This window comes from Condylura cristata, unplaced genomic scaffold, assembly GCF_000260355.1.
Source record: "Condylura cristata isolate star-nosed mole 26May11 unplaced genomic scaffold, ConCri1.0 scaffold00004, whole genome shotgun sequence".
Lineage (NCBI taxonomy): Eukaryota > Metazoa > Chordata > Mammalia > Eulipotyphla > Talpidae > Condylura > Condylura cristata.
This window is the reverse complement of record NW_004567105.1, coordinates 8646323-8658647: the sequence shown is the minus strand read 5'-3', so window position 1 is coordinate 8658647 and position 12325 is coordinate 8646323. Positions and strand designations below refer to the sequence as shown.

General features: G+C 42.4%; 1 protein-coding gene across 1 annotated transcript in view; it reads left to right on the top strand.

The window, feature by feature from the left end:
• The first annotated feature begins 493 nt into the window (after positions 1-493).
• TCP11L2 (t-complex 11, testis-specific-like 2) overlaps positions 494-12325 on the top strand; it is a 22284-nt gene continuing 10452 nt past the window's right edge. The window contains exons 1-6 of the mRNA XM_004676474.2: positions 494-679; positions 2819-2954; positions 4401-4521; positions 5426-5646; positions 7382-7518; positions 12119-12303. Of these exons, the coding sequence (XP_004676531.1) occupies positions 523-679; positions 2819-2954; positions 4401-4521; positions 5426-5646; positions 7382-7518; positions 12119-12303 (957 nt within the window). The 5' untranslated portion in view covers positions 494-522. The remainder of the gene's footprint in view (positions 680-2818; positions 2955-4400; positions 4522-5425; positions 5647-7381; positions 7519-12118; positions 12304-12325) is intronic.

Below are 12325 nucleotides of genomic sequence, written 5' to 3'. Positions count from 1 at the left end.
GATATTTTATTTAAAACAAAGACGTAGGAGCAATAACAGCAAGCTAACTTTGAGAGCACCTTAAAAAGATTAATCCTCTCTCATTTTCAGTAACCCTGTGGGGTGTCTTTCAACCCACTTTTGCTAAGGAGGGAGGGAGGTGATTTAGTAACTTCCCCGTGGTCATCTGACAAAAACAGGAGGCGCTCTGGCTTGTGCCTCAGGCCGGCATGCTTACCCTGCCATGCTTTGGCTCTGCATCAGGAGGACAGTGTGTGCGTCCCGCCTGCGTATGTTTTTCAGAGCTGTGTTATTGCTGAGAGTTGCTCGGCGTGTACACACACACTGGAAGGCAGTTTTGAAAGCTCAGGAATAGCTTGGCCAGGGTGCTAGGGGAAGGCTGAAGCACTCTTCGGGGGTGCTCTCCATCCCCGTGACACTTGCAGGCAGAAGCATCAGCACGCCAGAGGATGCACCGCATTGCACTGATGCGGGCTTTGTCTCCTCAGGTGCCCTCCCGGACCCACACTCCAGTGACCCAAAATGCCTTTCCATGGCGAAAAGCAGTGTATGGGCGAGGACCAGCCGAGTGACTCCGACTCATCCCAGTTCTCCGAAAGCATGGCTTCCCTCAGTGACTGCGAGTGCTCCAGGCAGAGTTTTACCAGCGACTCCTCCAGCAAATCCAGCTCTCCTACATGTAAGCTGACCGGAGTAGGGGCTTAGGGTTGGGGGTGATTTCACATGAAATGTGTCGGATTTTAAAATTCAGTAAAGAACGAGTTCAAACTCATTCCTTCCTCCACTTCCTCCCCTTTCTCGATGTACCAGGATCACACTGCAGAGGCCCCACCGCTACTTGGTACATGTACTCGGGAATAAATAGTTGCTAAAATTGACAACCTGCCCATTTTTATTTCCTTCCCTGTCTCTGATCTACTTTGCTCTGACAATAAATCAGGCCCCTCAACCCCACCGGTCTTGTCTCTAATAGCTGAAAGCCATTCAGGGTCACTTTTGGGGCCTCATTCTAGGTCAGTTCAAATCAGTCTTTTCTGATCGTTTCTGACTTACATTGAAGGAAACAGGCCCTAAATCAGTCATTAGGCAGGAAGTGAAGTAATACAAAGGGTTTTCTGCCTGTTTCAAAAACTGTTGTGCAAAGCACCCCCAGAAAGGTACCCAGGAAGAAAGTTACTACATGTACCACAGGATGTGAGAAAAGGGTCCAAGGCGTGGCTGCTGTGAAAAAAAACCTCCTTTTATGTCTGTGGAAGCTAGAGATGGTAACAGGGTGTGCTTGTCTTTTCTCTTGGTTTTTTCCTTTGGCACTTTGATAGGAAATATAACAACTTACACTGACAAAAGCGAACACAGAAAGGATCAGCTTGTGTTTAATATGATCAAGTGCCAACTTGAAACAAGTTTGTACATTTATATTTATTTTAAATTTTTTCAAATTTGAAAAGTGCATAATAGTGCAGGGAAAATAAGATGCTCCCTATCCCACCCCTAAAGATGACAGCTGGCAGAACCGGTCACATCTTCAGTTTTCACTTAGGTGTCTGTGTGGACTCTTCACTCAGTCTCATAATTAAAACATTCACTCAGGATAATATTTTTAAGTGTTGTTTTTATAACACTTGAATGCCGTCTCACGTGAATGTACTGTAAATGTATTTAACACTGGTGTTTCATTTATCATTTAGTTCATTTCCTTTGCTGTTGTTTTCTGTTCCAAAGAGTGCTTTGTGAGCATCTTGGTGCATAAAGCTTTTCCAGGAATTCCTTTGGGTAGAATTAGATTATTGGACTAATGGATATTGACATTTTTTCAGGAGACTCTTAATGGAGAAGAGAGTTGATAAAACATATGACCCACCACCCAGGTTTCTATGCCTCTTCTCATTCTTTACACCATATTTGGAGTTGATGCTGCTAACGTCGTATCCAGGCATGCTGAAGAAGAGTTTTACAAACTGTATCACCACCTTTTTCCTTTCCCCCAACTTTTGCTACTCTTTCCTTTACCTTATATTATAATGTCATCAGTGTTACCATGTTTATTAATTTAGATTGCAAAGAATTGCCTATCAGTAAGGTGACCTGTGATCATGACCTTTTAGTTAAAGAAGCTAAGAGTGCCAAAAGTGTTTTCTCACCTCTTATAATAATTTCTTAAATACTCTTTAGAAATAAGTAGACTAATCCTTTATTTCCACCTTCTTCCTGAAAAGTAATTGACCATGTTTATTATATTTATTTCATTTTAAATTATCTACCTTCACTGAGATTTTGTTGTGTTCTTAATTTAAATGATTTAGTCACCACAGAACAGCCCTGTGAGGAAGGTAATCTCATTGTACCTCAATGAGATCAAATAATAACTACAACTTGGGTTTAATTCTAAGTTTCAAGTGATAACTAAACATGCTATACTGCCCATACTTTCAGAAATTGCAGTTTTAGAAAACCAGTTATTATTTAATAAGTCTGCTTAAGTTAATGAGTTTGGAGTTACTGAGTAAAAACTTCTGTATAGTACATGTAATGGTGCAGCTATTAATAGGAACTTAAAAACTGAGGTGATTAAAAAAGTAACTTTTATGTGGTCTGTGTGAATAAGGTTGTCTCAGAGACCTTTGAGAATTTATTACCAGTTACAGTAACTGAAGCTATCAAAGGTGTTCTTGACTTTTTGAAGTCTTTATTCACCAGCTATTTTGGTATGTAAAACCCTGAAAGTACATACTGTATAAACTTACACCCTGACTGCAGTGGGGGCTCTTTGGATGACAGCTTCTCTTCAGGGACATTGACTGGCTTATTTTTCTTTTAGCACCAAGCCCTCCCAGGGTGCTCACATACGATGAAGTAATGGCCGTGGCGGGGAACTTGTTAGATTTGAATCTTGCTCATGAAATTGCTGTCAATGAGAACTTCGAAGTGAAACAAACTCCCATCCCTGAGAACAGGTAACCAGGGGACCTTCGTTGTATATAAACTTTACTGAAGATTTTAGAAGCCTCTGACAGAGAGATCACAGTTCTATGGACAGGGCTGGTGAGCCTCACTCCTGAGGGTGCCGAGGTCCCACTTTGGCCTCTGACTGCAGTGGCTCTAGATCTCCTGGGACAAATATGAGGGAAAGGCCTCAAGCCACTACTACAGATTAATCATCTTTAAAGGCAAAGTTGGCTTATAGATAACAGCACCCTGAATCCCTAATCTCCAGGTGCCTTTATATACCCAGAGGCATCTTCTCTGTGAGTTAAGAAAGCATAATAGTTGATTCCAACTAGAACTTACTTGTTTTATAGGAGCATAGTAAATGTAATCATATTCCATCTTTAAAATGTAAAGCATAATCTTGTTTCTGGGGATATTACCATAATAATCATTATGAGTGATTCTTTTTACAAAATAACCAGTATTTTTTCAGAGTGTGGGAGGTAGGTGTATCTGTGTGGTTTTCTAGGGTAACTGCATTTCACCTGATCTTTGCCTTTATATCACTTCTGTTGCTCACCTAGGCCAGGGCCACTGCTGTCTGGGAGAGGGATAGCACCCGGGAGCAAGAAAGACTCGAAAAGAATTATAATGCAGAGAAATAATGTGCTTTTTCGAAACTGCACCAGAATAGTGTCAGTATTTAGTAGGAATGCGTATTTTGATGTGCACCTTTTTCTTTTCCTTTTATATGATTTTTTAAACTACATTGAAGGATTTATTTCCATGGTACTATTTTAAAAATAATATACTAGTTTATTTTTCCATCATTTTGTGCATTTTCCCATCTCAGTTGTAATCCTCTTGGGTTTCCCATCACCAAATCACCCATGCGCTGATGGACACCTATTTTATGGCCTTGACATAACGGTGGAGCGAGGTGGGACCTGGCCATTGTGAACGCTGCCAAGCAGTTTGGTCTGGCTAACTTTAAATGGAACATTTAAGCTGAAGCTGGCAGGCATTCAAAGGCATGCACCCTCGTGGTCAGTCTGTTCTATTCCATGTCCTGAAACTTCAGCTGTTGAGGAAAGAGCAACTCAGCCATCTTACCCCATTAGAACCCAAGTCAAAAGATCCATGAGTGGAGCGAGCAGGGTAAACAACAGCATCTGCTTAGGCCAGACTTTGATGAATTTACTGGAAGCTAGTGGGAGGAAGCACTTCTAAAGCCAGAAGGAGATACTTAGGACAGATTATTAAAGAAGCAAGAGAAAGTCTAAATAAAGAAATCCATTGGGGTATTCTTTATTATGTTAAATGCATTGACCTAGGGAAATATGTCAAGTATCAGTGATATTACGGGCAAGTTTGATTCTGTTGTTCTGCATTTTCTAAATGCCCTACCTGGAGCATATTTTTACGATCAGTACAAATGCTTATTTTAAAAAGCCACCCATTCGCTCCTACAGCCTGTTTGGTCAAGTGAAGCACATCGTCCACCAGGCCTTTTGGGACCTGTTGGAGTCAGAACTGAATGCCGAGCCTCCCAAATACGAATATGCCATCAAACTGTTTGAAGAAATCAGAGAGGTGAGTTGTTGTGGTCACTGTTCATTAGTAGTTATTCCCCCCCACCCCCACCCCGAACCATCATGTTCAAATTCTCCAAAGAGCATTGGATGGCATTGGAAGGATTCCTTCCTGTACCTTCCAGAATGGGGTGGAGGCAGGGACAATCAGGAAGAAAAGGAGCACAGGGCAATGCTTGGTGTGCGGACTGGAGGTCGTGGTGGGTGCGACGTCCGAATCTGGAGTCAGGTCTGGCTTGGTGACCGCCTCTCCTTGACTCTCGGCTTCCCGGGAACTTACAGGGGAGTGTAAGGATGTGAGACATGACAGTTACAGTTTTCTTAGTATTTACATTTACAAGGTGCTTATTTTATACCAAGCATTAGATGGTTCATTTGTCCTTAACACTGGGTAGCTACTTCTGGCACTGTTTTGGAAAGAGAAATCCAACTTCCTGACTCACCCAGGGTCACACAGCTCAGAGGGGTGAAAAGGATTTGAACTGGGGCTCTGATCATAGTCTGGGTGGCAAGCCATGGGCTGTGCGTCTGTAACTGAACTGCTGTGTGGGGGACACTCTGTGTAGGTTGCACATATACGTAAAATGTACCGTGTTAATGGAGCCCACGGGCATTCCCATTTTCACTTCTTTAAAAATATTTTTTGAAGCCACGACCTGTTAACTTGTAAACCGAGTAATGCTTCTTCCTTGCCAGTTGTTTTCATGCTGGTAGGATTAGTGATTTCCCATAATAGTCTTATTTTTTAGAATTGAGGCACCGGAGAGATCCTCTGACCCACCACCCAACACAGGAAACTTCTGGGCCATCTGGGGCTCTGCAGGAGGGACAAGACACTGAAGTAAAAAGGGACAACCTTCGCTCGCATAACGAGGCTGTTAATTTTCTTTCCCTCCCCTGTGTAGATCCTCCTCTCGTTCCTGATTAATGGCGGCAACCGCCTTCGTGACCAGATCTGTGAAGTTTTGGACACGGACCTCATCAGGCAGCAAGCCGAGCACAGCGCCGTGGACATCCAAGGCCTGGCCAACTACATCATCAGTACGATGGGAAAGCTGTGTGCCCCCGTGCGGGATGACGACATCCGGGAGCTGAAGGTCACCGGCAATATCGTGGAGGTGCTGCGGTGAGCACGTGGGGCTTTGTTCTCTCAGTGCGTCGCAGGAAGTGCAGAGCATTGGGAACACAGAGTAGTAGCTAGTCTCGAAAGGACCCCTGACTTTCAGAGGCAGCCAAGATAAAGCAAGGAGGAAGACTGTCACTCACCACAGCCTTGTTAGTTGGCCAGTGCTACTGTGAGGAATGCAGGGTTGGAAAAAGAGAGACCAGTGCCTGACCTCAGGGAGTTGTCAGTCAATGGGGATACAGACAATGAAGCGGAATTGCTGTTGTGGTAGCTGCTGTAGAAGTGGAAAGACTTCACTAGAGCACCAGCAGGGCACCTAACCTAGTCCAGGATCTGGGAGGCTCCCTTTATTAGTAAGGCCCCGTGAGCTGCACCACATCCTCAGATGCATTTAACATTCATCTGGCGAATAGGAAAGATCATGAATAAGCCCACTCAGTACTTAACCACTTTGGCCCAGAAGTGACACATCTCACTGTCTCTAACTGGTCCCGCCAGGCCAACTGGAGTGAAGGGGTGTTGGGAAATGTGGTTGCATGTCTGGAAACACATTTTCCATCCCAAACCTGCTTGTCGGGAAGGGAGTGTGGCCTCTAGTCAGCAAGTCTTCTTTGCGACAGCTTCCCGGAGGAGGTGAAACTAAAATGTAGGAATCTAATATTGCTGTGTAGACAGCACCTTCTTTCTGACCCCGGAGGAAAGAGGCATCTGCAACACTGAAGGGAACTTTCTCCCCTTTTCTGTGAATGTGGCCCCATGGGGAACTTAATCTCACTCTATACTGTTGGCAAGGAAGGAGAAGAAAATTACACATAGCAGGTGACTTTATGACTTTGGGCAAGGAGCTAGCTGCTCAGAGTCACACTTTTCCCATCTGTAAAATGGACCTACAGACCCTTAGATTTTGGCTCCACTTTGGTAAATTGAGATTCTGCAGCCTGGGAGTCCTTACTTGTGTGACTTGAGTGCCATTTGTGATGTCAAGTCTGTGGTGTTCGGTGAGATATCTATTGCGCACCCACCGGGTTCCTCATTCTGTGGATTATCTCACTGACTTTTCACAGTCTCTCTCTCCCAGGACGATCTTGTCCTCTGTTTACGCAGACGGTGAATCTGGGGCTCAGAGAGCTTGCGTATCTGGCCAACACTGTCTTAACATGTGCCGCCTACTCCAGCTTAAGGACTCTCCCGGCCTCACTTTGCAGGCCTGTTCTGTCTGGTCTTCTCTTTTCTTTCCTCTTTTTCCCTTACGAAATCAATGTATCATGTTTAGGCTTCTTAAAATTTAAGGGGTTTTCAAACGAAAATTGCTTCTTAAATGTTTTTTGTCTCACGGTTGAAACTCATGGTTTATGCTTCTTTATCCCCACAATGTCTGTGTCCCCGCTGACTGAAAACTCCCTGAGGTCAGGGTCTGGTCTCTCTCTTCCCATCCCTGCATTCCTCACATCCAGCACTGTCCCACTAACAATGTTTGGCTGTCAGTTTGTCACTGGAAGGAATGGTTCACCCCAGATACTAATTAATCGCTTAGCCAAATACTCTTGACACCTGTGGAAGAATACACTTCGGGGCACACGTAACGCTGTCTGCACAAAGACCTACCAGAGGGCACTTGGTATTTCAAAACCATTCTGGGCAGGTGTATCTTTTCTAGTATGTGCAGTAGGTAGAAGCTAATAAATTTCAGCCCAACAGCTTACTTACCTTCCTATTTTAACTGCACACTCTTTAGGCAAATATTTCACGTTCTGGACCTCATGAAACTGGATATGGTCAATTTCACAATTCGGAGTATTAGACCCCATCTTCAATACCAGTTGGTGGATTATGAGAGGACCAAGTTCCAGGAAATTTTAGAAGAAACTCCAGGTAAGTATAATGTGATGCAGATACATTATTGTTCTGTGGCCATCTTGAGGACGGTCACTCGAGCATTTCAGCCTTTCTGATGAACATGTTTAATGTCTAAAATTCCTATCACAACTTAGAACAATTTCCTGTGTCTCAGGAAGTATGCTAAGCACTTATCTCTCTCTCTCTCACACACACAGCATGCACACACACTTATTAAGCTCCCGCTGTGTTCCAGACACAGTTTACGTACGTGCTGTGGGTACTGCTCTGTCGACATCGGTCGGGGACCTGGGGTACCGCTCTAGAGGGCTGACAGGGAAGAAAACAGCAGAGAGCCAGCTTAGACCTCCCTAGCAGCTGGAACCATGTTAACTTCAGAATGGACTCCTTCTTATCAGAGTAGTCAACACTAGCACACCCCTTCTGTAAAGACTCATCACAGCCAAGTCTTGACAATGTGCCAAACACTTATAGCTCATTTAAGCTCCATAATAGCCCCGTGAGGCTCGAATTATTGACACCCACTGTTACAAATGAGAAAACTGAAGTGGAGGTATTTACCCTAGGTGGCCGCCACTCAGTGGGAAAATTTGGAGAGACCAGCTCTTTCTGTGGCCAGGCCACGTGCATTCAGCCACCACGCACACTGCCTTCTTCAAACAAGACATGCACATCTCTGGGGGGTGCGTTGCAGAGGGAGCACTGGCAGCGGGTGGCTCAGAGGACTAGGTGATTCCTAGGGATCCTCCTTCCTACAGCCAACATCCTGTGCTCCAGGGCTGTGGTTTAGCTCCAAAGACAGAGGGATTAAGGGAACTGGAGGCTGAATTTGAAACCCTCACTATAGTAACTTGTTCTTAGCACGTTCCTGAGAGTAGCTGGTTTCACTTGTGTCTGTGTGTGTGTGTGTGTTATGTATACGTGTGCATATGTGTATGTGTCCAGTGTCACCTAGCTTGAAATCTTGAGCAGATTATACATAGAAAGTTGAATGAAAATTTTGCTTAGCTCAAGGGATATGTTTCTGACAGTAAAAGCTAGGCTTACTGACCCGTATAGCAGTTGGACCTTGGCTCACTTGAGCCTGGCTATTTCCAGAGATTTAAGAATAGAATAATCCAGCTGTGCATATAGGTCATTATTGCCCAGCTCTAAATATGTTCTCAGAGAAAGAGTCCAGGAAGCAGAGTGTGTGTCAGCTGTTAATTATATCCTCGAGTCCCTCTGCCCAAGTTGGCCACTGTGGCGGCCTGCTGTCAAAATAAGAGCCCGAGTGTCATGCAGAAGGATGAAAGCATTGTTGGAATATTATGTGTGCGTGACTTATAAAATAATTACTGGAAAATGAATACAGAGGAGAACTGTGGATTTCTGAATTGACAAAAATGATTTTATTTTGCCTAGTGGGGGATTTTATATAATTGCATTATTTAGAATATATCTAAGAAAGCCCCCGGCAATGGTTGGGCTCTAACAAGGTAGCCATGTTGAGCCAACAATAAAACTAACTGGAGGCCCTCCCTGGTAGGCACCCACAGGTTTAATCTGGCCGTCTGCCCTGGTAGGGCAATAGTTTATAGCGCAGCACTAGGAAACTTCAGCATGAGTTGGGTCCGGGCCAGGGAGGTGACCTACATGGCCCCACAGACCTTTCTGGTCTTGCCCGCTGCTCCCCTCAGCAGTGTACTTTGTCCATCTGCGTGTTCTGCTCCCCACTCTGTCTCTGGTGAACCCTCTCTCTGCCCCTGCACCTCTGGCCTGTACCCCAGTTTTGTAAGCATAAATAAATAAATAAGTCCTAAAAAAAAAAAAAACTAACTGGAAAGAGTAACTGATAACCCATGGCAGGGGGTAATTAGGACAAATAATTTTGAAGAAACTTAGAAAAGAAAGTTGTATTTGTTTAGATGATACCTTATCTGATAAAATGTTTTCATGAGCTTCATTTCATGAATAAATTTTAAAAACCCTAGAGGGCATATCTTAAAAAAAAAAAATACATCAAACTGCATTATAATTGTCTTTTCCTGGCTTGCTTTGAGATAGTTAAATGGGCTTTTAAATGTATCAGTTGTAAATGATCAAGCTTGCAGTCTAAATGCTTATTACTGCTACATTATACTTGTATCTATGATTACATTTGTTTTCCTCCTTAAATAAAAGACTGCAAATCTTTTATATCTTTATAACCAAATTGGAAAGACCAAGTACAACATTTGCCAATAGACACAAGGTTGTGAAATTCTAGGGGTGGTTTTAATGTAGCAAACAATACTTATAAGTCACCCCCGTTCAAATACTGGGTTTGAGGAAGACTTGCAAGGTGACTATTGTTTATTTTGTCCTCTGATACTTAAAAACTCTGTGCTGGTGTTTAGTCGGCTTATTATTATTATTTTTTTTAACAATCACCACTTTAGGAATTCTACCTGATACATACTTTCATAGGAAATTTGGTATAAAAAGCAATTTGTTTCTAGTAAGAAACCTTAGAAGTTCAACATGTCAAATTTCATTTGTTCTTGATGTAAGAGCTGCTTTATTCAAGTAAGGCAATACTTGCAAACAAAAGTAAATGAATGTTATTATTTACACTGTTCCCCTCAACTGTGAGTGGTTTTGCACTGCTGGGGACATTGGCCAGGTCTGAGGACATTTTTAGTTGTCACGCACTGGGAGAGATGAGAGTTAACCGGTGTCTAGTGAGTGCAGGTCAGGAATGCTGGGAAACACCCTACAACTCACAGGCAGCACTAGCACAAAAAATTATTCAGTCCAGATGTCATGTATTAAGGGTGAGACGCCCTGTTCTAGAAAAGAATTGGAACGAATCCATTTCCTGATGGAGAAAAAAAATGTGTGAAATGTGTGTGTGTGTGTATGTGTATTTTCCATGCTCAAGGGTGGTTTGGTCTCCAAGAAACGAAGAAGTGTGGTGGCAGTCAGGCCTCTGGCTGGGGTTATTGTGTGCTTGGGAGCGGGCTCATTTCCACCAGACTCGATGGCAGGAGCCTTCCTCTTGCCTCCTTTACATACCTGGAAGATGTCTCTTTAAAGGAGCTGGAAAGGAACCTTTAGGAACAAATCTATGTGGGTTATAGTTGTTGCTTGCTAACAAACTGCTAACGTTTATGAAATTCTAATTACTGTGTTTTCCTTAGTAACAGAAATCCCTTTTATTATATTATCTCAATGCCTTATACTTAGAAAATAAAGTGAATTGAGGGTTAGAACCTCATTTGCAGTGATATTTTTAATGCAGAAGAATTGAATTTTATAAACTTGGTTAAGGTGAAAGGACAATCTAATGACACTGCCACACTTGTTCAAAAATAAAATTAAGTCTAAGACTCAAGTTCAAATATTTCATCTCTTTATCATCTCTTCCCTCAACATGTGCAAATGCAAATTGGATTCCAAAGTCAAGTTGCTGCCCCATTCCAGGTGCGCTTTCTAAGCTCTTGGAGAAGAGACGGTTGGTTATCAGCCTCTCTGCATTGCCAAGTTATGTTTGACAAATGTTTCAAGAACTAAATGCAGAGTACCTCTCTGCATGCTTAATATTGGGTTCAGTTTGGCAAATAATTAATTCTATGGATACTGCCAGTGGTGTGTTGGAAGTAGTTTGTACTGTTAGTTTTTAGTTAGAGATACTCTTACTGATTACAACCTAGTAATCTCACTACTAACTCCTCTCCCAAAGAAATGTGAACTCTCATTGACACAAAAACCTATCTGAAAATGTTAATAGCACCGTTACGTGTATGACCCTAAATGAGAAAAAACCCAAGAGTCCTTCAGCAGGTGAATAGATAAACAAAACTATAATGGAATACTACTCAGCAATGAAAAAGGATTGGACTATTGGACTATACACACACTAGCTTAGATGCTGCATTACAGAAAAAATCTCCAAGTTTGTTAACTGTTGTATGATTCTATTTGTATAACATTCTAATGACATAATTACAGTGATCAGTGGTTGCCAGAGGTTAGAGTCGGGAACAGAATATGATTTTAAGAGATAGTATGAAGGAGTTTTTTCTTTCTTATGATAAGGAATAGTTCAGTATCCTGATGGTGACACTAATACACATAATCATAAAATTTCAAAGAAGTACATATTTGCACAAATAATGCATGTAAAAACTGGTGAAATCTGAACAAAGTTTGGAAGTTAGTGGTAGTAAATCAGTTATAGTTTCCTGGTTTTGATAATGGACTATAGTTTTGTAAGATGTTACTGGGAGAAAGTGAGTAGAAGATATAGAAGAACACTGTACTGTGTATAGTTTCTTGAGTCTTAAATTCTTCCAAAATAAAGTTACTTTAAGCAGTAAAAAGGGAATGAGTTGTGGTACTTAAGATAATGGGTAAATCTCAAAGACATGTTTAACAGACATATGAGAAAAGCTCAATATCACTTAGTATCCAAAAAAATTAAAAAACCTCTAGAAACAGCAAATGTTGGCAAGGATGTGAAAAAAGAACCTTCTCACATTGCTGGTGGGACTGTAAACTGGGTCAGCCATTGTGGGAAGAGCGCTGTGGGGAGAGTATGCAAAGAAAAGGAGCCATCAACTGCAGCACAACTATGTGGCCTGTTCATTTTTAGGTGCTCTTAAATATACTACAGAGTGGATAAAAGAATCTCTCCAAGAATTGCTCGCTCTCTCTGAGACTGCATTAACCCCTGGAGTGGAAAAAACTACCAAACAGAGTGTCAGCCCTACATCGGTGCTCAATAACAGTTACTTGAAACTATTACAGTGGGATTGTCAGAAAAAAGTATTTCCAGAGGTGAGTAGTTTTTTTCTTCTTC